A 22,321-nucleotide genomic window follows, 5' to 3' on the forward strand; every position below is an offset into this window, starting at 1 on the left:
TGCTACTAGGACCTGGTGAAATTACTGGCAATTCTCTAAATATAAATTCTGGAAAACACACATCTACATAACAATCCTTAATTAAAATACTTGAGGGGTGTCTGCGCGGCTCAGTCAGTTAAGTGCCCAACTCTTGATTTCGGCTCAGTATCCTGAGACTAAGCCCCGCACGGAGTCTGCTTGAGATTCTCTCCTCTCTCTCTCTGCCCCTCATTCCGCTTGCGTGGGCTCTCTTGCGCCCATGTACATGTGTGCGCCCACATTCTCCCTCAAATAAATACATAACTGAGATCTTTTTAATAAAATAAAATATTTGAAATAATACTGGCCACCACATCCAAAGCTATAGGACAAGACTTAAGTAACTAAGGAAATTAAGTACCATAAATTAAATCTTACCTAACTGAAGATGGAACAATAAAATTCTGAAGGGCAAAAGGGAAGTTCTTTTGTCTCAAGGAAAAGATAAAAAAAAGGGAAAGAAAAGGTAACCAGGCAAACAGGAAATGCCCTTAAGATAGCACTTATAAATCAAGAGTTGGCCAGGAAAATGCTTTCATTTCTGGTAGAGTAAAATCAAAAGGACAGTTTAGTCCTTAGAAACTAAACTTGCCATCAGTCCCAAATAAATATGTTTCAATTGTATCTATGAACACAATACATCTCAGAATCTGTTTAGATAAACCTTGAAAATGTTTGTTATTTCAAAGACAGAAAAGTCAAAGAAAATTAAATAAATATGTGTATAAAAAACCAGAGAGACAAAAATGGAAAACACACTCTTTAAAGTGTAAATTCAGTTTTGAATAATATTTTGCTATTTGAAAATTAGATTCAAAGTTCACAAAAATGTTTTCAATTGTTTTTATCATAAAGAAGTTTGTCAACCATCCCAAATTCAAACTATTGTCAAACAACTTGAAACAAAGTTTTTATCATTAATTATAATTTCCACTTGATACTGAAAGAATATACCCATACCTCCATTTTAGCATTTGTCCACCGAGGTACTTCTACAACCATATGAAACAAATTCTGCAGTTTAAAAAAAAAAAAAAAAGATAATTTTTAAAATTTTACCTATCTTTTATCACTTATCTCGTGTGCAAGAATGCTATAGTTTCTTTCCCTATAAAAATGTGTGGAGACTACACCATACATCTGCATATGCCTTAAGTTTCTTCTGAAAAATTAGAGAAGTTGTCTAAAACACAGCAGGACTTAAGCCATCACGTCACACGAACACTACTACTACACTACTAACACTACAGTGTTAGAAGTTACTGTATTTCTGGTTGCTGTATTTCACCTTCGCGGTGCAGGGACAGAACTAGAATGGAGTCAGGAAACTTGTTTCAATTTTTTATTTTCCAACTAAAATAGAAGTGAGACACAGGGTCCATCATGTAAGCTAAAGTCTCACTTTTCCATCTATAAAGTGTAATAACCTCTGTCCTACTCACCACACAAGGTTGTGATAAAGATCAATTATATAATTTAAATGAAAATACACAAAAAATTATGAAGTAAAATATTTTGAAAGTCACAAAGCATTATTTGAAGACAAGTTATAACGATCATAATGTAAAATTAAGGCTACTGGCATAGGTTAAGTATCAAGTTTAAAAACAGTTAGACTGATGCCTTTCTACACTTAACTTGCTTACCTAAGATTTCTGATTCCCTAAAGTTACAAAGGACCACTGCTTCTTTTAATCATTTTTGAACTTTGCAGAGTGTTTAAAGCAAAAGAGACTCTAGGTCAATGGTGAGTAAAAATGAGTGCCTACAGGACTTAGGAACCTAAGTCTATAATTTCCTACAGTTTGGGCCTTACAAAGAGAAATCTCAAGGTTAAAGTTGACTTGCATGCCATTTCGGTATCAGTGACTAACAACCTACCATAGGAAAGCAACAGTGCGACACCAAGTGTGGCCAAGAACCAGAGCTAATCTGCAAGCTGATTGTTACTGGTTCACTTACAACATTTATAGCAATTTGATGGAGTCATTTTTAGGTCTGTTGAACTTTAAATTACACTTTCCTAATAATTCATTTTTACTGTATTTTTTTAAAGTATCAATTCACAACAGAGCAGAAATAAACCAAAAAACTAATCCTTTAGCACAGATCATTTGAGAAAGCAGTGATTAAAAATACTTATTCTCAATTGTGACACGTGTCAAAATCACCAGGAAAGCTTTGATCAATTAAGGAAAAAAAAAGATTTCCTAGAACGCACCTCCCACATATTTGAATTCAATAGTTTCGGTATGGAGCCAGGGCACTGCTTATTTTTAAAAGCTCTGCAAGCAATTTTAATACGCAGCCAGAGTTGCAAACCTGTGGCTTACAGCACTGCTAACCAGTATCTGGGGGCTTAGTGATCCATGTATGCTATTAATTCAAAGAATGCCATTTACACAATTAAATACAAATATAAAGTGAGCCACAAAAGTAATGACGGTTAAGTTTTTCTAGTTAAGACTGACGTTTACCAATGACAGAAATGCGCATCCATGATGAGATAAAGAACAAAGCCAAGCATGAATTCCCAACAACTGCTCCATAGAAGTATGTCTCATACCTATCTTAGCAACCTTATACACAGCCTTGCTGTTATGTTTCATCTTCTATGCTCTTTTATGAGGTACCCCAGCACCTGTTTAAATATGTCTCAAATAGATGTTAAAAAGAAAAACCTAAGTAAATGGCAGATGTTCACATAATTTATTCATCCCTGAAAGCCTGGCTATAAGAGAACAAATGCATACAGATGAATCCTCAGAGGTGACAGAGAAGACCAAGCTAGTCACAACTGTTTTACACGATGACACCTACCAAAACCACTCACACAGACTTGAAATAGGCCAAAAGAACAAAAGATAAGGTTTGAATTTTAAGCCTGCAAACCATCTCTCCTTCATCACTTGTTCCTGATCTCTGAAGAGCAAATCTCCAGCCTGCTTTTCTTCTCTCCAGCTAAAACGCATATTACCTGTAATTTTTTAAAGCCAATGTTAGTCTGGTTATCCTAAGACTACTGTTAATTATAAACCAGTAATGGTCTGTTGAAATTTACGGGAAAATCAGAAAGATTCGAGGGGACACATTTCAAGTGAGAAAGCCGGATACGAGCAAGAACCATTTACCTCCTCCTTTAGGTGTTCTCTCTCTCTCCATTTTTCCCTTCTATTTTTATTGCAAAAGACAAAAAGAAAAACTCTTAAGATATGAAAAAAGTCAGTAAATTTGATATACTTTGGGAAAACATGGGAGGAAATCAACCTTCTTTCCTCTAACTCTTAAAAGATCAAATAAACTTTGGATTTGATACTATTAGCAAAGGCAACAAAAGCAAAAATAAACAAGTGAGAACATCAGACTAAAATCCTTCTGCACAGCAAAGGAAACAATTAACATAAAAAGGTAACCTATAAATGGGAAAAAATATTTGTAAGTCATATATCTGATAAGGATTAATATCCAAAACACAAAGAACTCATGCAACTCAATAGAAGAAAAAATCTGATTAAGAAATAGGCAGAGGTGGCCCCTGGGTGGCTCAGTCAGTTAAGGGACTGACTTGGTTTCTGCTGAGGTCATGATCTCAGGGTCCTGAGACAGCCCAGTGAGCGGGCTCCACGCTCAGCAGGGAGTCTGCTTGCAACTCTCCCTCTGCCCCTCCCACCACGTGAGCTCATGCATACATGCTCTCTCTCTCAAATAAATAATCTTTAAAAAAAATGGGTAGAAGAATTGGACAGTTTTCCAAGAGACACACAGTCAAAAGATACATGAAAAGGTGCTCAACACCACAAATCAGAGAAATGCAAATCAAAACCACAATGAGATATCACCTCACATCTGCTGGAATAGCTGTCATCATCAAAAGACATGAAATACAAGTGTTGGTGAGAATGTGAAAAAAAGGGAAAAAGGGAATGCTTGTGCATAGTTGGTGGGAATGTAAACTGCTACAGTCACTACAGAAAACAATATGACAGTTTTTCAAAAAAATAAAAACAAAGCTATCATATGATCCAGCAATCCCACTTCCGGATATTTATCCAAAGTAAAAGAGGGGCGCCTGGGTGGCTCAGTAGGTTAAGTATCTGCCTTCAGCTCAGGTCCTGGGATTGAGCTCAACATGGGGCTCCCTGCTCAGTGGGGAGTCTGCTTCTCCCTCTCCCTCTGCCTGCTACTCTCCCTGCTTTTGCTCTCTCTCTACTCTCTCTGACAAATTAATAAAATAAAATAAAATAAAATAAAATAAAATAAAATAAAACAATGAATATCTGCACTCTCATGCTCATTGCAGCATTATTCGCAATTGCCAAGATACAGAAACAATCTAAACGTCCATCAATGGATGAAAAGATAAAGATACAATGGAATATTATTCAGCCATGAGAAAGGAGGAAACCTGCCATTTGTGACAACATGGGTGGACTGTTAGGGCATTATTCTCACTGAAATAAGCCAAAAAGAGAAAGACAAATACTGCACTGTACCACTTATATCTGGAATTCTAGGAAGGAAGGAAGGAAGGAAGGAAGGAAGGAAGGAAGGAAGGAAGGAAGGGAGGGGGGGAGGAAGGGAGGAAGGAAGGAAGGGAGAGGGAGGGGCCAAACTCATAGAAACAGAGAGTAGAAAAGTTGTTGCCAAGGGCTTGGGGTTAGAAAAAATGGGAGAGAATTATAAATAAATAAACAAACTACAGACTCAATCAGGCAGTCTCTGACATATGAACCATGTTCTAAGAATTAAAATTTTAAGTTGGCTGTATGGACTCAGAATACATTTTTCCCGCTGGGAAAAAAAAAAACCAAAGAACTATTTCCAGGTTAATACACAAAGTCTCCAGGAACCTATAAAGCCTCGAAGCCCTCAGTACCTATTCACCCCCATCGAGGGCAGCGGTTCTCAAACTTCAATGTGTATAGAATGCCCTGAAACACTTGTTAAATATGTGGACTAACCAGTCCCCATCAAGCAGTAAGCCCTGGCATCTGAAATTTTAACAAGTGTTCTACGTTATTCCAACATAGATGGTTTAAAGACTATTTTAACAGACACCGATTTAAGAAAATACAATATGGATGGCAGGCAAAGGTGGCAGGGATTAAACGGTGCTCACAGCTATTTTTGGAGGTAGATTCAAAGGCTGGGGTCATAAGCTTCAGTTGGAGTAGAGAAAAAATGGAAATAAGGTTGAAGGGAAAAGAAGGCTGAGGAAGGTGGCAGGAAAAACTGTCTGGCATCAGCAAGATAAAAAGGCATCAACAGCATGAGATGGGATGACAGGCATCAATCAAATGTTCTGGTCCTAAGTCAAGGACTATTAAAGGTTTGACAGTCACATATTTAAAAGATATATTTAGAACACATTTATTTTAGCGTATAGTTGGTTTAACTTTTTTTTCTCCTCTATCCCCAAAAGACTTGTTTCTGAATTCTAAAACAGCCTCTCAAACCACCTTTTCCCTTAGAATAAAAAAATGATAAACTGACCAATTTTCATAAAGTACCTTTACTTTAGACTATCTACCATGATAAATAACTCACTACTAAAATCTGGGTTCATTTCCTGATTCTCTCTGGTTCTTCACGTATAAAACGAAATGGTAAGGAGGTTCCTAGAATAGTCAGACTCATAAACAGAAAGTAGAATAGTAGTTAGCAGGGGCTGGGCGGAGCAGGGCATGGAGAGTTAGTGTTTACTGGGTGGAGTTTCAGTTTGGGAAGATGAAGAAGTTCTGGCGATGAATGGTGGTGATGGCTGCACATGTGAAAGTACTTAATTACACTGAATTGTACACTTTAAAAATCGCGCAATAAATGGTTAATTTTATGTATATTTTATCACAAGAAAAAAAAGTGAAACAGTAAGATCATCCCTAGCTGCCTAAAACAGATACTAGAAGAAAAAAACCATCAGAACGCACACAAAAATCTTGTAGGGGGGGAAAGCTTTAGAAGCACTTTACAAACACAAACTATCATCAAGGTCTTTAATGGACAACAGAAGTGACTCACAAAAATAAAAACCTTTAGAGATATACCTCATATTCATCATTTCGTGCTCTCTTTGTAGGAATGCCATTTTCCTATAAAAGAAAAGATGGTATTTATAATTGTAATATTTCAGCAAAGAACACAGCCGCACCGCAAAGCAATGAAAGTAAGCCCGCTACAGAAACGCCCACTGCAGACGCTGTCCGGAAACCTGAGGCCACAGAGCGCCTACCAAACGCCCGTGCCTTTGCTCTCGGCATTTGCACCCCCAGTGCATGAGCATTAAACTGTTTCATAAAATAAATTATCAGAAAAGCTAAATCTCTTTCAAGTATATTTTCCTAGTTTTTACAAAATGAACAAAGGCTCTGTTCGGTCTTTAAGGAAAGACTGTCAGTTTCCAGTGATTACACTTAAAACAGTCATTTCATTATTGAAATGAAACTCTCGGGAGCGTGACTAACAAGCCATGAAAGCACTCACTGCACCTCCTGCCTGTACATTCCACCAAGGTGTGATTACTCTGCCTCCATCAAGCACCTTCAAATTCAAACAGAGTATGTGATCGGTTGGGAAGAAAAATTACGCCATTCACAAATGCTCACACTTATATGTAACTTTTACACACCAAAAAAACCACTAATGAAGGAAACAAAACAGAAAAATGATTATTCCAAGTAGGCCTTGAAACATTTTTCTGTTCCTAAAATACCACATCCCAAAGTATAAGGTGCAACCGTTATGGCTGAGGATGGGGGAAACCTATCCACACAACCACTGTGTGTGCCAATCTCCACATGCCCAGAATTCACTGGCTTAGCCTGTTATATTTTGCCTTGCCCCAGTCTCAACTTTGCCTAAGCCCAGTCTCACATTCCCCAAACCACATTCTCCTTAGGCAGAATATCATTCCCACTGGGATGTTTCTAGTCCACTTTGTTCCAGCTCCACCCCTACTTACTCCATGATTCCCCAAAATATTAATATTATTATTTTGCTAAGTAAACAGTTTTGTCATGGTATACTCCCACATGAAGAAGCACCGACCAACCCCTCCTTTCATTACCCTATTTTAAGGTTTATAGCACTTAACATTATTGATTGACTTGTTTTCTGTCTGTCTGTCTCCTCCAGTCGAGCACAAACTAGATCTCGTACCTACCCTACTCACCACTGCGACCCTAGTGCCTGGAATGCTGTCTAGCTCATAACGCTGCAATGATTGTTTACCGAAAGAAAAAATTAATAAATGAATAAATGAATGCATCCACTTTTGGCCAAAAGCAAGGAGAGGTGTTGGGAGACATGAGATATTTGGGTTGGACGGTTCTTTGGCAAAAACAAAACAAAACAAAACACATGCGTGCGTGGGCACGCGCACACACACACACACAGTAAAAAGGTAGGTCTTTCTGCCCTATCTTTGGCTTTCTTCTGTCTCCAGGTTATATGACCTCCTGTCCTGTAGCTGAATACTACTTAGAAGTAAGAGCTGGAAGGATTACACAACAGCAATTAAGAATGCAACCTCTGGAGTTAGAGCACCTAAATTCATATCCCACCTCCTACAACAGACAGATTTGTGATCATGGGCGAAGCACTGAACCTCATTAACAAAATAAGGGTAATAACAGTAGCCCTAGCCGTACCCAGATAATGCAAGTCAAGCTCTGAGGACAGTGTCTGGATAAGCGCTATGGGCATTCAATAAACCTTCACTGTTATTCTCCCTGGTGCCATCATATTGACAGTCCAGTCCTCTGAAGGGCTGGGAGGCAGCACAAATCCCACATCAGTGGTCCATAATCTTCGTCCTGGAAGGATCCTACTCTCATACTAATTCTAATTCATGAAGGAGGCTTACAACTCTGTTGTCCTTCTTGACTTCTAACTGCATTCTTTCCTTTCGAGATGCTTCCAAAAAAACATTTTGTTATATTAGAAGTATGTATTTTCACCCCCAAAGCAAGTTAAAACAATACCTCTGTTGAGTCCACCTTCAGAGGAATATCATGAAAGGGGGAAATGTAGTGACCAGCTACATTCTCTGCAAAGGGAAAAAACAAAAACAAAAATAAAAATACAGAATTAAAGCAATTGACTATCCTGTCCTCTTCAGAACAATTATACCCTTATCCACTTTTAAACTTTTTAAAAAAGTGTTTAAAGATTTTTCAAATTAACCTTTTTAACTCCAAATTTAAAGTTTAATTCAACTTTTAAAATTTGCCCCAATATGATGACCAAAGAGGATATATACCAAATAAGCTATATTTTGGTTTGCCAAAATAATTTACAGCTGACTCCTGAACAGCATTAAATTTGAACTGCGTGGATCCACTTATAATTTTTTTTAGATACAATGTAGTACAGTAAATGTATTTTCTCTCCCTTATGATTTTCTTAATAACATATCTTTTCTCTAGCTTACTTTACTGTAAGAACACAGTACATGATACATATAACATATAAAAATGTGTGTTAATCGACTGTTTTGCTATTGGTAAGGCTCCTGGTCAACATAAGCTATTAGTAGTTAAGGTTTTAAGGAGTCAGTTGTGCACAGATCTTCCACTATATGGTGGGCAGGTGCCCCTAACCCTGTCTTGTTCAAGGGTCAACTGTACTTATCTCTGTAGCTTAAAACATCCAAAGCAGAAAATATCTAAAATTGACTAACATCCAAATATGAAAAATCTCACTTCTGAAAAGAGATTCGTTAATAAGTGACTGGATTAAAACTGATATCAATTTCCCCAGGAGAAACCTCACAACAGAATTCCCAATTTCTGTCTATAATTCACACGAACAAAGATGTAAAGGTCCTACCCAAATAGAAGAAAAGAAACAAATCACTGGTTTCCACTCAGTGATAAGGATGTTTATATTAAGGTAAGCTTAAAATAAAAATGAATTTTGATAACAGAAACTACCTTATCTTCATTGTATACTGAAATGCGTATTTTAAATACTTTTAAAAGCATATATTATTTAAATAAAATACAACAACTTAATATGCACTTTATTGGAACATATCTGTTTCCAAAAGCTGGGCTTAATACAGCCATAAATTTTTTTCAGTTTATAATTTCCTAAGTCAGGGCATGTTTCATTTCTGGCCTGCTACCTCTTTGGCATACTTTTCAAATTTAGACTTTAAAAATATTTTAACAAAATAAAACATGGACTGGCTGACAGCCCAATAGCAATGAGTACACTCAGCACCCAAATGTTGGTTTCCAAGTACCATTCTCCAACAAAAAAGAACTAGGGCTTCTTAAAGAAGGGGCTGATTCTAAGGCTGGGACAAAATATACCAGCTCAACCTGACGGATCCTGTAATACCAACAACCGACCAAGTGCTGAAGGAAACAAAAGGCTGGCGGTACGTGAAAAGGAAATGGAGCCAACCTGTATGAGCTCCCAAAGGCCAAAGCTGGAACAAACTGAGCAACAGATAACAGACTATTTGATTATAAGCCAAGGCATAAAATAAATATACATGAGACCACACTGATACAAATGATTGTATAAATAAATAAATGAGGGAGAAGAGACAAACCTTCCTTGCAGAAAAATTCCAAGCAATATTTATAGATATCTCCCCTCCAAGAAGTAAAGCTTCTACCCTCTCCCCGAGTGTAGACTGGACTTAATGCTCACTTCCAAGGAATAGAACATAAAGGGAAAACAGTAACATTACAGTAGAGAATCTTGGCAAACAGTACCCTTAGCCAAGTGATCAAGGTTAACATCACCAGCGAAGAGTCATGCCGACATCATGTACCCCCTGATATGCTGTGATGAGAAGGGTACTGCAGTTCTGTCGTATTTTTCCCCCAAACCCATAACCCCAGTCTCATCACAAGAAAGACAACCGATACATCCAAACTGAGGGACATTCTACACAATACCTACCCAATACTCTTCAAGAAAAGTCTCAAGCTCATAAAACAAACAAGGAAATACTGAGAAATTGTGGGACTGGAGGAGAGTAAGGAAATATAATGATTAAGTGCAATGTGGTACCTTGAACTGGATCCTAGAACAGAAAAATGACATTAGTGGACAAACTAGTGATCCCCAAATAAAATCTGGAGTTAATAGTAGGTACCAATGTTGGCTTCTTAGTTCTAACAAATGTACATTGGTAATGAGAGATGTTAACATTAGGGGAAGTTTGGTAAGAAAAATATCGGAATTCTGTACTATCTTTGCAACTTCACCAAATCTAAAATTATTTTTGAAAAAAGTTTATTTAAACAAACAAAAACAAGCCATGCTTCAGCCCGCTAAAATTAGAAGCATATAACTTAATAATGGCCCTCACTCCACCAAAATTGTATTTCTTCTTCTCATGCTGTGTAGGTTTTCCTTAGCACCTATTACTGAAGTTCTTGAAGGAAGGAGTTTTTGTTGTTTGCTTGTTTGTTCTGCTATACTCCCCACTGGGTCCCCAGCATCCAGGAAGTCCCTAGCACTCAGTACGCATTCGATAAATATATCTCTAATACTATTTCATTTTTCCCTCCAAACAGTTCACGCAATTTTTCTTTTCCCACTTTAGCCAAGGTAACTCCTAAAGGACCCACTCACAGGGTAGGATAAAGAAGAGAAAGAGCACATAAATGGCAAAGTATATACAATCTTGCTATGATCTACAAAGTTTTTTCATTAGTTAAAACAATGCGCCTTAAAAAAATAACCTTTTGCATACTAGATCAAACTTGAAATTCTCTGCCTGAATTTAAAATCATCTAGGAGCAACACAAGAACAAAATTATCAGTTTGTTGCATGATTATTTACTTTTCTATAACTAATACAGATAATTAAGAGGGTAACATTTATTTTCTATTAAGATAAGGCAGTGGGAATTGAAAATGATACAGCACTTTGGAAAATAGTTGGGATTTTCTTATAAAGTTAAACATCTGACCCAGGAATCCTATTAAGTATTTGACCAAGAGAAACGAAAACTAATGTTTACAGGAAAATTTCTAAGTGAATGTTGATAGGTGGCTTTATTCAAAATCATCAAAAACTGGAAGCAAACTAAATATACAAACAGTAAATGGATAAATGAATTCTGCTACACCTATATACTGGTATTTTGCTCAATGATATATTAGTACCCAATAAAAAAGAATGAACTATTGATACACACAACAAAATGGATAAATCTAAAATGTATCATGCCAAGTGAAAAAAGCTAGACTCAAACAATTCCATTTGGATGACATCCTGGAAAAGGCAAGACAACAGGCACAAAGAGCAGATCAGTGACTGCCAGGAGTTAAGGACAGAGGGTAAAGGTGACTCAGGACAGACCACAAGGAAACTGTTCAGGAGCGATGGATTGTTGTCTTGATCGTGATGGTGTTTAAATGAATCTATATTCTATCAAAACTCCCAACTGCTCACAAAAAAAGACTCAATTTTACTGTATATAATTTTAAAAATAAATATGAAGCAAAAATATAGGTTAAGAAAAACAGGCATTAAAGTATAAATGTAAGCTCTTGTCCCAATGAACAGTCACAAATCTGTGATTATTTTCTCAGCTTTAAGTCACAAAGATAAGGTAGTTCTGAGAAAAATACAATCCTTTGGAAGATTATGTCAATTATTACATTTGGAACCTATCACCATGATGGGAATTAACAATAATCTCAGCTCTAAGAATTCAGGCAACTGCACAAACCAGGGAACTTCGTTATTAAAATTAAGGAAGTAAGAAAATTTAATAGAATAGTTGGGCTGCCTTTGTAATTAAGAATAAATGATACCTCTAGCACATTGATTTGGTATTAAATTTCTCCAAAGCTCCAACACTTTTGTTAACTGGGGACAAGCCCCAACCAACTTACTAAGATTTAGGATGAAAGCATGTTACTCAAGCCTGAGGAAAAAAATAAGGCCAGCCTAAGCTGTGATTACTAAAACCTAAAGATCTATGAAGTGTGCTGAGGTATCTATCTCTTTAAATCAGGATCTAAACATGATATTCAAAGATTATGGTAATGCCAACATATGGGTTTAAGTTGTTATCTAATTGGCATCTTGGAAAGTAAAAAGGGTATTAGTGAGTGAGTGCTCTGATTCAGATGACCAATACCTACTAGAAGCCATCTGGATCACCAAATAGTATAGATAAAAATGTACTGATGAAAAAAGAATAGAAAGAATTATATCTGCAACAATAAAAATAAAAGACGGCTTTAGATGTCAGATAATGATAATGCTTTGATGGGCAATATACCTAAAACTCATACAGAGGAATGAATACAGAGACCAAGAGCCTGACTTCTAGTTACTGAGCTAGATAAAGTCACTCAATTTCTCTGAAACTTAATTTTCTCAATTTTTTTCCAATTAGCAATATGTAATTTAGTTTGTAAAAGGTAATGTATTAGATGCCAGAATACAAAAGTGCTAAAAAGCGAGCTATGCCCACAGCCAAGACAGGGCAAGTACTACATCCCCCACAGCAGCAGCATCCAGTAAGTGCAAAGACAAAGGAGTCCTCCTGGCAGATCAGAAAGCTCATCCTTGACCTAATGCAGAAAGGGAGGAGGAGAACCCATGAAGCCTTCTAGGGTCAGTGCTATTATCATGCTAGCATGCTCCGTATGAACAGTGTTGAGCCTCTCTACACGTAGAGGTAAAGACAGGTGCTATCTATCGTGATGCTTGTATTTTACAGACGAGCCACGGACAGATGTGGTCCATGCAGCAAGCACTGCAGCCAGCCACGCGTGCCACTGTCAAGATGACAGAACTGAAGCACAGCGGCATACACAGCCCTTTCTCAGAGCCTCAGAATAAACCAGGGACAAATCCTGAGTTAGAACATTAATTGAAGCTGAGACTGGTTGTGTCTTTAGATTTGAAACCAAGTTGTTGCTGCCAATTTGCTTTTTAAAATACCTATTTTGCTGTTTAAACAAAGCAATGTATGTACATGGTTCAAAGTCTCCACCTCTCTGCAATCCAGATCCACTGTCAGAGAAAAATTTTTCACCTTTAACGTACTTGAGGTCTAATGATTATCTACATCTCTCCAAATAATGTATTTGTATGTTTAGTTTTTACCTTATCAATTTTAGAAATTATCTACTGATTCCAATTCTAAGAGATAAGTTTAGTTCATTTGCCCGCCAACCTATTCCTCTTAAATTCTCTACTGACCAATCTTAACACTTTATAGCTTTACTCCTTGTTCCACCAAACACATATAGTATTTGACCATACTAACTGGCTTTTTACTTCAGTCCCCTCATCCTTCTCTCCCCTAATTTTTATCTTCTGCACTTTTATTTTTACATTTCAAGACTGGTAAGTGTTCTATAATCATACTGAATTTTCTATGCTCTATTAGTATATTTCCAAAATTTTTCTAAGGATAGGAGAAACTTGGGAGTGTTTGTTAAAACAGGTCTCTGGACCTCCCATACCTAGGGAATCAGAATCTTAAGAGAAATCTGGATATCTAGATTTTTAGCAAGCACTCACAAACACTTCTTACACTGAAGTAAGTTTGAGAAGCATTGTCTACGTACTGATTTTTGGCCAAGTATAATGTTTTAATTAAATTCCCTCTCCTGTTCAGCTTCTGTTTTGACTTGTGCTTCTAATTATGTTTCTTCCATTGTCAGTCATAATCATATCTATAAATTATTCAAATGCCTCACAGATTCCACAAAGACTATGGAATTCTCTCTATACACAAACAGCTCCCTTTGGAAATCCCTAACCTCTTGCTGCAATATGGACTGGATGATTTTTTTGGCATCCTAAGACTTTGCTTCTTTGGTCTCCAGCTCAGATCTGTTTTCTGGATCCCATGCATTCATCTTTTTTGGTTTACTTACTTATTTTGCGGGAGCATATCCCTAACTTGTGTTCTGTAAGAAAGGATGCGTATGAGGTAAATCTCCCAAGTCCTTCAAGGTCTGAAACGTCCTTATTTGGTCTTCACCCTACATTGATAGTTGCCTGGGTAAATTCTAGGAGGAAAGTTATTTTTTCTCAGAATTCTAAAGGCTTTACGCATTCATTTGTGCTCAGGAGTCAAATACGAGTTTGATTCTTATTCCTTCTCAGGTAACCTGGTCTCCCTCCCTCCCCTGCCCCATGCTCCAGGACTTTCAGGATCTTCTTTATAAAAGCCTCAGTTTTCTGCGATTTTGCAATATGTCTGAGACTCAGAACACTAGGGTCCTTAAATTCTTAGTTCTCTTCTACTATCTCTTTGATGATTACCTCTCCGTTCTTCCTGGCACTCCTATTAGTCAAATACTGGACTTCCTAGATTAAATCTCCATGTCTCCTCTACCTCATTTTTCTGTCTTTGACATTTTGTTCTACTTTCTTATAGATTTCTTTACCTTATATTCCAACTTCTCCGGTAGATTTCTCTACCTTATAGTCTACCTTATATTCTAACTTTCCTGTATTAGTTTTCCAGGACTGACATAACAAATGATCACAAACTTGGTGGTTTAAAACAAAAGAACACCATTTGTCCACTACACCTTCTACTCAGTTCTTTGTCTTTACAATTACAATATTTTAATATGTCTGTAATTATGTTTTCTTCATTGCCTCCTCTTCCCTTGGATAGAGAGTTTCTAAAATCTCAGAGGACACTCATCGGACTTTTTAAAAGTCAAATTCTCTTCTTTTTTTTGTATTTAATTTATAAGATTTCCTTAAATTCATTCACTCGATATTTATTGAATACCTAAGTCCTGGGTATACAAATTCCCTGTTCTTATGGAATTTATATTCTAGTGGGGGGGCAGGTATAGAAGCAATGAGTATGAAGATGTTCTTACTATACTGGGTACAGTAAGCACCATAAAGGAAAAGAAATGAGAGCAAGAAAGGAATATGAATAAGGGAAAGGATAAAATTTAAATGGAAAGGACAGGGAAGATCTCACTGATGGGTAACACTTTCAGCACAGACCTAAATAAAGTGAGGAAGCAGGTCAAGCAGATATCTAGGGAGGAACACTGCAAGGAGGCCAGGATGGCTGGAACACACTGATCAAAAGGAAGAGTGGCAGGCGACGAATTCACACAGGAAGTCCAGTATTAGTCACATAGGACCTTGTATACTGTGGTGAATATTGGAAATTTATCTTGAGCGAAATGAAAAGCCACTGAGGTTTGGAGCAGAGCCTAGACATGATGACTTACATTTAAAAGGACCAAGGTGGGGCGCCTGGGTGGCTCAGTCATTTTTGGCCCAGGGTGTGATCCCAGGGTCCTGGGATCAAGCACCACACTGGGCTCCCTGCTCTGCTGGGAGCCTGCTTCTTCCTCTCCCACTCCCCCTGCCTGTGTTCCCTCTCTCACTGGCTGTCTCTATCTCTGTCGAATAAATAAATAAAATCTTTTTAAAAAATAAATAAATAAAAGGACCGAGGTGACTTCTGTGTGGAAAGCAGACTACAGGGGGACCAGGGTGGCAGCGGGGGGAAGAATCAGGAAGCTACTACAATTGGTCAGGTGGAAAATAGATCAAGCGGCAAGAGTGGGAGTGGAGGGAAATAACTGTCTTTTGGATACATTTCAAAAACACAGCTGAAGGGAGAAACTACTGAATTAGAAGTGGGGCTAGGAGTAAGAAAGGCACCAAGAACATCTGCTGAGTTATTGGTTACCGACGTGAGGACAGAAAGAAACAACCCAGTGGGCAGAGGAATCTGGAGTTCTGTACATGGTAACCTTGAGATGTGTCTGAGACATCTAGGTGGGAAGACAGAATATGTTTATTGGATGTGTCAATCTCGAGTTCAAGAGATTCAGGCTGCTGCAAATGTGGGAGGCACAGATGATTACCTAAAGCTATGGGACTGAAAAAGGTCACTTAGAGCAACAGCTACAGTCAGCAAACTTTGGCCCATGGCCTGTTTTTATTTGTGTAAATAAACTTTTCTTACTGTCTCTGGTTGCTTTCGTGCTACGAAGGTGGAGTTAAGTAGTTGTGCCACAGACGCTATGGCCTGCAAAGCCTGCTATTTACTCATCGGGGCCCTTTATGGAAAGCATCAGTCAACCCCTGCCCTAGAGAGAGAACAGATAGAGAAGGCTAAGTACCGAGCCCTGGGGCATTTCAAAAGTCCCGCAGAACAGACTGCTGGAGAAGCCATCCAAATAAGAGTGCTGTCCCAGACACAAAAAGAAAATGTTTTGAGAAGACAAAGTGATCGACTGAAAAGCTGTTATTTCACGTGAGACGAGAACTTAAAACTGATCACTGTATTTGTCCCATGCAAGTCGCCTTTCGACAAAAGCAGTCTGGTAGAGGAGTAGCGATGGTAGTAGGAGGGAAAGCCTGACTGAAGGTGATCCTTGACAATTTGGCTGGTACGTAAGGATAAGAGACTAGAAAGACTCACGTGTACACGGGAAAGCCTTGTTGAAGGGTCAACTTCCCGTGGAGACACAGGGTAAGAAGTTGGTAGTACACTGGGGGCTTCCTAAGTGAAAATGCAGAGGGCTCTGCTAGGGCACCATCAGGCTGTTCTTTGTCCCTCCACTTTCTTCAATTTCTGTAGATGACACCAGCCCATTCCACAAGCCCCAAGACTCCATGATAAAGATCTGCGTGCTATTCCATAATAAAACTTACATCAACCCCCCAGTGTTAAGCTCCCCATCCCGCTCTCACGCTCTCTCCTATCGGACTTCAACACACCCACAACCGCTGTGAGGTTCTGCACAGCAGCCTGGCTTCTTCGTATACCACAGACCCCTCAGCACATATAATACGCTGGGGCATCCTTCACGCTGTTTCATCAATAACCACACCTCTAACTGTGTTTCATGTTCTATAAATATTTTTGAAATCTCCAGCTCTGATGGGTCCTTCTTATTTGTTGTTTTAGGATTATCCTTTTTTATTCACTTAATACCACTGTAATAGGGCATTCACTAGGAGGAAGATCAGACAAAGAACGGTAATCACCCTGCCATCTTGTCTCGGTACTTCACTCTGTCGAAAAAAATAAACTAACGAATTCTTTCAGGCCCATCAATACATACGGACATGACCAAACAGTGTCAAAACCTTCCCTTCAACTAGACTGAAATGAGATTTTTATTCTACTATTTTGTAAAGTACCTATGTTTTTCTCTCATAACAGCAAGTTGTATTAGGACGAAAGTTTAGTAATGGTATTAGCAAGTGAGAAAACCGAATGGAGTAGAAAACCTGTATTTGATAACATGTGTATACACCAAATAGCTACATGTATGCCAAGTACCATCACACTACCACATACTATTACCAAAACCATTTATAGAGATTCTTACTGGACACTTCAGCAATGATAAACACCAAATAAATACAAGTAATTTTTTAATATTCACACAATAACCATTATGTCCTATATGTTCTCTATATAATTCAAACTCTATGATATGAGCCAACTTAAAAAAAGGTTACAAGAACTCATATATTTAAGACTCAAACACATATTGTGTGGATTATTCACAGGAAATTTTATTAAGTCCAAATATATGGTATGGTCACTGGCAGATTCCATCACCTACTCCTCAAATGATGTACTTGAAAGAATAAAACCTACAGTAATTTCAACTTAAGCATATGCTATGAATGATAAAACAAATTCATTGTTAAAGAACTGTATGATTCATTCTTATTCTAAATAAAAGCAACCTGAAGTACCTACAGCACAGTGACTCTAACTGAATTAGTCACCCACCCCACAGTAACAAAAATGCAAACTATGAAAAGCATAGCTTCTACTCATCTTTCATAAAATGTAAAAAAAACAAAAAAAGTGATTTTGTGTGTGTGTGTGTGAGAGAGAGAGAGAGAGTAGGGGAAGGGCAGAGGGACAGAGAGACAATCTTAAGCAGGGCTCCATCTCAAGACCAGGACCTGAGCCAGTATCATCAATGTTATCAAGAGTCAGAGGCTCAACGGACTGAGCTACCCAGGTGCCCCATGAATTTTCAAGTTATTAACAAAATAAATGCATGCAGGCTATCAAAGGAATATTGACATGCAGTGCTGTCTTTGGTCCACATAAACAAGTCTAACTTCATTATGATTTCACAATTCAAAGGACTGCAGGGCTGCACAGTGACCCAGTCAGCTGAGCCTCTGACTCTTAATTTGGGCTCAGTCATGACCTCAGGGTTGTAAGACTGAGTCCTGCCTGGGGCTCCACACTCAGCAGGGAATCTGTTTGTCCCCCGTTATTTTCACCCTTCATGGAATATGACAAGAATTTTGGTCTTATATCTTGAAGCAAAAGGAAAAAAGAAATTACATATAACAAATATTTACCATGCACCATGTGTGAGACACTGATAATCTTACACATCTGATCTCATTTAACTGCCACAGCAATTCCATTATATCGTTAGTACTATCCCTATTTTGCAGATGGAGAAATTGAGCTGAGGAATGTCAACTGATGCCCAAGAGAGTCAAGCGAGGCCTACAATCTAAGTGTTTTGACTACTAGTCTAGAACTGTTTCTTTGACACACTTGCTTTTGGAAGTTTCAGAAATCACCTCACCCAGCGCCTCCCCAACTGAATTCCATGAAAGTCTAGAGGCACTAAGATGTGAACAAATGTTCTGAGAAATAAGGGCTCTGAGGATCAGAAGTTTAAGACAAGTTAGTTTATATCAGCACTTCCCAGAACCTGAATATGCACACTGTGACCCCAAGAAGGTGATATAATGGGAGGTGTTCTGCTCATTTATTAAACCATGAGGCGCTTTGTTCAAAGAAAACCTAATAATATACTATGATATGCTTATGTTCAACTCAGTACAGTTTGGAAAATGACCATCCAGTCCAATCTCCTCTTTCCATGGTTCGATAAACTGAGATACTGGTAAGTTAAATGCTTCAGTCAAGGCCACACAGAAAGTTAATAAAGGGCCAGGGCTGGTACCAAGGGGACCTGATGACTCCTGCCAGGATGCTCCTTCCCCTATATCATTCCATCTCACTTCAGTACTGTTTCTACAAAGTTCAACACTAATTAAAAGGGAAAAAAAGTATTAAACCTATCATTTATTCTGATTCTTCTGAATGGCAGTACAGAGAACCATTTACAGAAACGAAGCTCAAAAATGGTCTACCTCCCAGTGCAGAAGTATTTTAGAGAATTGGGATATATTTGGAAATGTGGGAAATGATTCCACTGTAATAATGCTGAACAACATTTTTCAGCCAAGTAGTGCTACACTCATGTTTTTCTTTGAAGTACAACTACACGCTAGCACTGCATGTAGACACCGCCAACGCTCAAAATATCTAATTTGAGACCATCTTTATAAGAAGCAGTTTGTTCACTGTTTTCCTCTTCCTCCCTTACCCTAAAGGGGCTTCCTTTCACTCTGTCCTACCCTTGCCAGCAAGCAGTCAACAGTCCTGGACCAAGGACGCCACCTGGCGTTTGAGACCAGGAACTGTTTAAACTGACAGACCCCTCAGCATCTTACCACCTGGTCCCTCCCCCAACCACACTCTTCCAATTCTTGCCCATTTACCTCAGGAAAACCTTTTCTTTTCTATCATTTACCCTAACGCAGTGAAAAAAGCCACTTTTGGCATTCTAGTTACAGACAAATCCTGAGTCTGAATACACTTGTAGCTAAAGAAACAAACCACAGTGTAAGGCCAAGATAGCCTTGGAAATGCCCTAATAGAGAATGCTACTCGTGCAGCGCCTTCAAGGAAGGTCAGCACCAAGGAGGACCCTGAAGATCGCTGCTGGGTCAACTGCATTATTTCACAGCTAAAAACACCCTGTAAGAAATGGAGGAATCCCCTGCCCAAGTAACAGAGAGAGCTTACGGCAGACACAGGGTGAAGGCCTAGGAGTCGCCACCTCAAAGCCAATGCTCTGCCAACTACCCCCCACACCCCAGGCTCCTCCAGACTTTTTTTCTCAGTTAACATTCAAGTAAAATATTTTTCAGTGTTTTTATATTTTCCCTTAATTGCCTATATTGACATTATGACTCTCTTGAGAGCAGGGCCCATAACTAAAATCTCCTCAGTGCCACGTCTAACTGTGTGTAGCACATTTCATAAATACTGATTGACTTCCTTGGTCTATTATTACCGTACTTGTTGCAAATCTAGAATATTTTCACCATGTTATGCATTAAGACAAGCTTGTATCTACTCAAAAACCTAACTGCCACTTCATAACACTCTTTCTATAGAAAACTGTGCCCCAAATCATCCCATCATACATAACCTTTTGGAACACAATCCACTCAGAACTTTGGAACTTCTTCCTCTCCACCCGGTGAGTCTTGACGAAACAAGGATGCATCATAATACAAAAACTATACTAACTCAGTTTTCTCTCCCCTAAAATAGTCTTCGACCCTCAGTTCATGGAAGACACGTGTCAACGTCTCCTACATTCCAGGTATCAGTAACGGGTCTTACTGATAATCACTTATATTGTAGACGCTCTAATCACTCTGTACACACTGTACCCCGAAATGCTTACGGCGCTGTTGAACACGTAAGAAAACCCACGGCGCAGCCGGCTAAGAACTCCCGCGGCTCACGAAGCTCGGAGCCCACAAAAGCCGGACTGGAGCTGAGCGCCGCAAGCCTCCCGGGCTGGCGCTCCTGAGAGACGCGCGGTAGGCCGAGGCCGAAGGTACTACTCGCCTCCGCAGTGCGTGAGGCACGAGGGCAGCGCAACCAAGCCCCCTGGTCTCACCTCACAGTGAAATACGTGGTGCAAAGAAAAATGAGGCTAAATCACGGGCAGCGGGGTCGTTTCCGACCCAGCCGGGTGCCCAGCAACCCGCTCGCCCGCGGGGGCCTGCTGCACGTGAGGACGGGAGACCGGCGCCTGCAGCCAGCAGGCTCCGGACCGAACACCGCCTTCAAGGCGCAAACTCGCGAAAACAAATTCACGCTTCTGGGAGATCCTCCGCCGGAGGCCCCCACCCCACCCCAAAACACCCGCTGGACTGGGCGTCTCCAAACTTCTCCGCCTTTCCAACGGCGGGCGTCCCTCCCTGGGGGGAGCCGGGAGAGCCGGCCGGCTGCGGACTCTGCCCTTCCCGGCACAGCTCCGTCCCGGGAACCCCGGGCCGCCGCAGGGCCTCTCGCCGAAGGCCGCCGGCGGGGGAGGGCGGTTGGCCGCACCCGGGCCGCCGCCTGCTGCCCGTCCCCCTGCGTCTCTGCGCTCGGCGCGGGGGCGCTCAGTCCGCCGCCCCCTCGCCGGCAGCTCCGGTGGCCCGGCGCGGGCCCCGGGGCTGCTCGGCCACCACCGCAAAGCCGAAGGGCGGAGGCAGGAGGCCGCGCGGACCGCACAGGCCCCACCGCGACCTTCCCCGGTGCGCCGCCCGCCGGGGGCCCCTCGAGCTACTTACTGAAGAAGAGGCGGTAACTGGGGGAGTACGGCTGGCCGCGCTCCTCGGTGCGGTAGAAGGCCATGGCGCGGTGCGGCCCAGGCCCTGCACCCCTTCCCCGGGACAGGAAGGCGGCAGCGGGGGGCGCCGTGCACCAGCCCCAGCCGGTGCGCAGGAGCGGCAGCAGCGCGCGCATGGCGGCCACGGCTGTCGGGCTCGGCGCGGGGCGGTGCTGGGGACCCTGGCCCAGCCGCGCGCGGGTGCCCCCTGCTGGCCGGAGCCAAGAGTCCCGCCGGGGCTCGGATTCAGATCTCCGGCCGGCCGTCTCTGGCCAGCCCTGGGGACTTGGATCCGCGGAAACAGAGCGCCCAGCAAATCGCCAGGGACGCGCGCGGAGTGGACGCTGTGTCCAAAGCGAGGCAAGGGTTCAAAGATGAACAAGAGAACATCCACCACCCCTGGCTCACGGCCACTTATTAATGCATATATACATTAATTCCTTCACTTATCCAGTCGATATTTACTATCATATTATTTTTATTATAATGATATAAAATTGAGTGTTATTCTGCGCCAGGCACTGCTCTAGATCCTGTCCAAAGTAGAAGACAAGCATTACACACACAGAAACATCATGATAAGGCATGATCAGACGTCCTTGTTAAGATTTGACCTTGACACTGACTTAGAGAACAACAACAACAACAACAACAAAAATAGGTAACTTCTTCAAATGCCATCTCCTCCGTGAGGCCTTTCCTATTTAACCCAACTAGAGATGATTTACCCTTTCTTTTTCTTAAAATTTCACTTCTACAATGGCACTTGGTACCGTACCTATATGTTTGCGTACCTATCATGTTCTCTATTTCACCCCGACCAACCCACTGGGTTGTTAATGAGCCAAACGCCCAGGAA

At 40.3% G+C, this 22,321-nt stretch overlaps 1 protein-coding gene across 4 annotated transcripts in view; it reads right to left on the bottom strand.

Moving 5' to 3' along the window:
• The window catches only part of PPA2 (inorganic pyrophosphatase 2), a 79,282-nt gene extending 57,648 nt beyond the window's left edge, over positions 1-21,634 (bottom strand). For 3 of the 4 annotated variants that reach the window (XR_006779937.2, XM_087866378.1, XM_045799232.2), the window contains exons 1-4: positions 21,425-21,634; positions 8,001-8,065; positions 6,066-6,110; positions 982-1,035 (exon numbers count right to left, since the gene is read on the bottom strand). Coding sequence is in view for 3 of the 4 variants with exons in the window: in XM_087866378.1 (XP_087722504.1) it covers positions 982-1,035; positions 6,066-6,110; positions 8,001-8,065; positions 21,425-21,599 (339 nt within the window). In the remaining variant the exon portion in view is untranslated. The remainder of the gene's footprint in view (positions 1-981; positions 1,036-6,065; positions 6,111-8,000; positions 8,066-21,424) is intronic. The other variant, XM_045799233.2, reaches the window with a different exon arrangement.
• Positions 21,635-22,321: the final 687 nt, after the last annotated feature.

This window comes from Ursus americanus, chromosome 13 (genome assembly GCF_024610735.1).
Source record: "Ursus americanus isolate L20-20 chromosome 13, mUrsAme1.1.p, whole genome shotgun sequence".
In the NCBI taxonomy this organism is placed as follows: Eukaryota; Metazoa; Chordata; class Mammalia; order Carnivora; family Ursidae; genus Ursus; species Ursus americanus.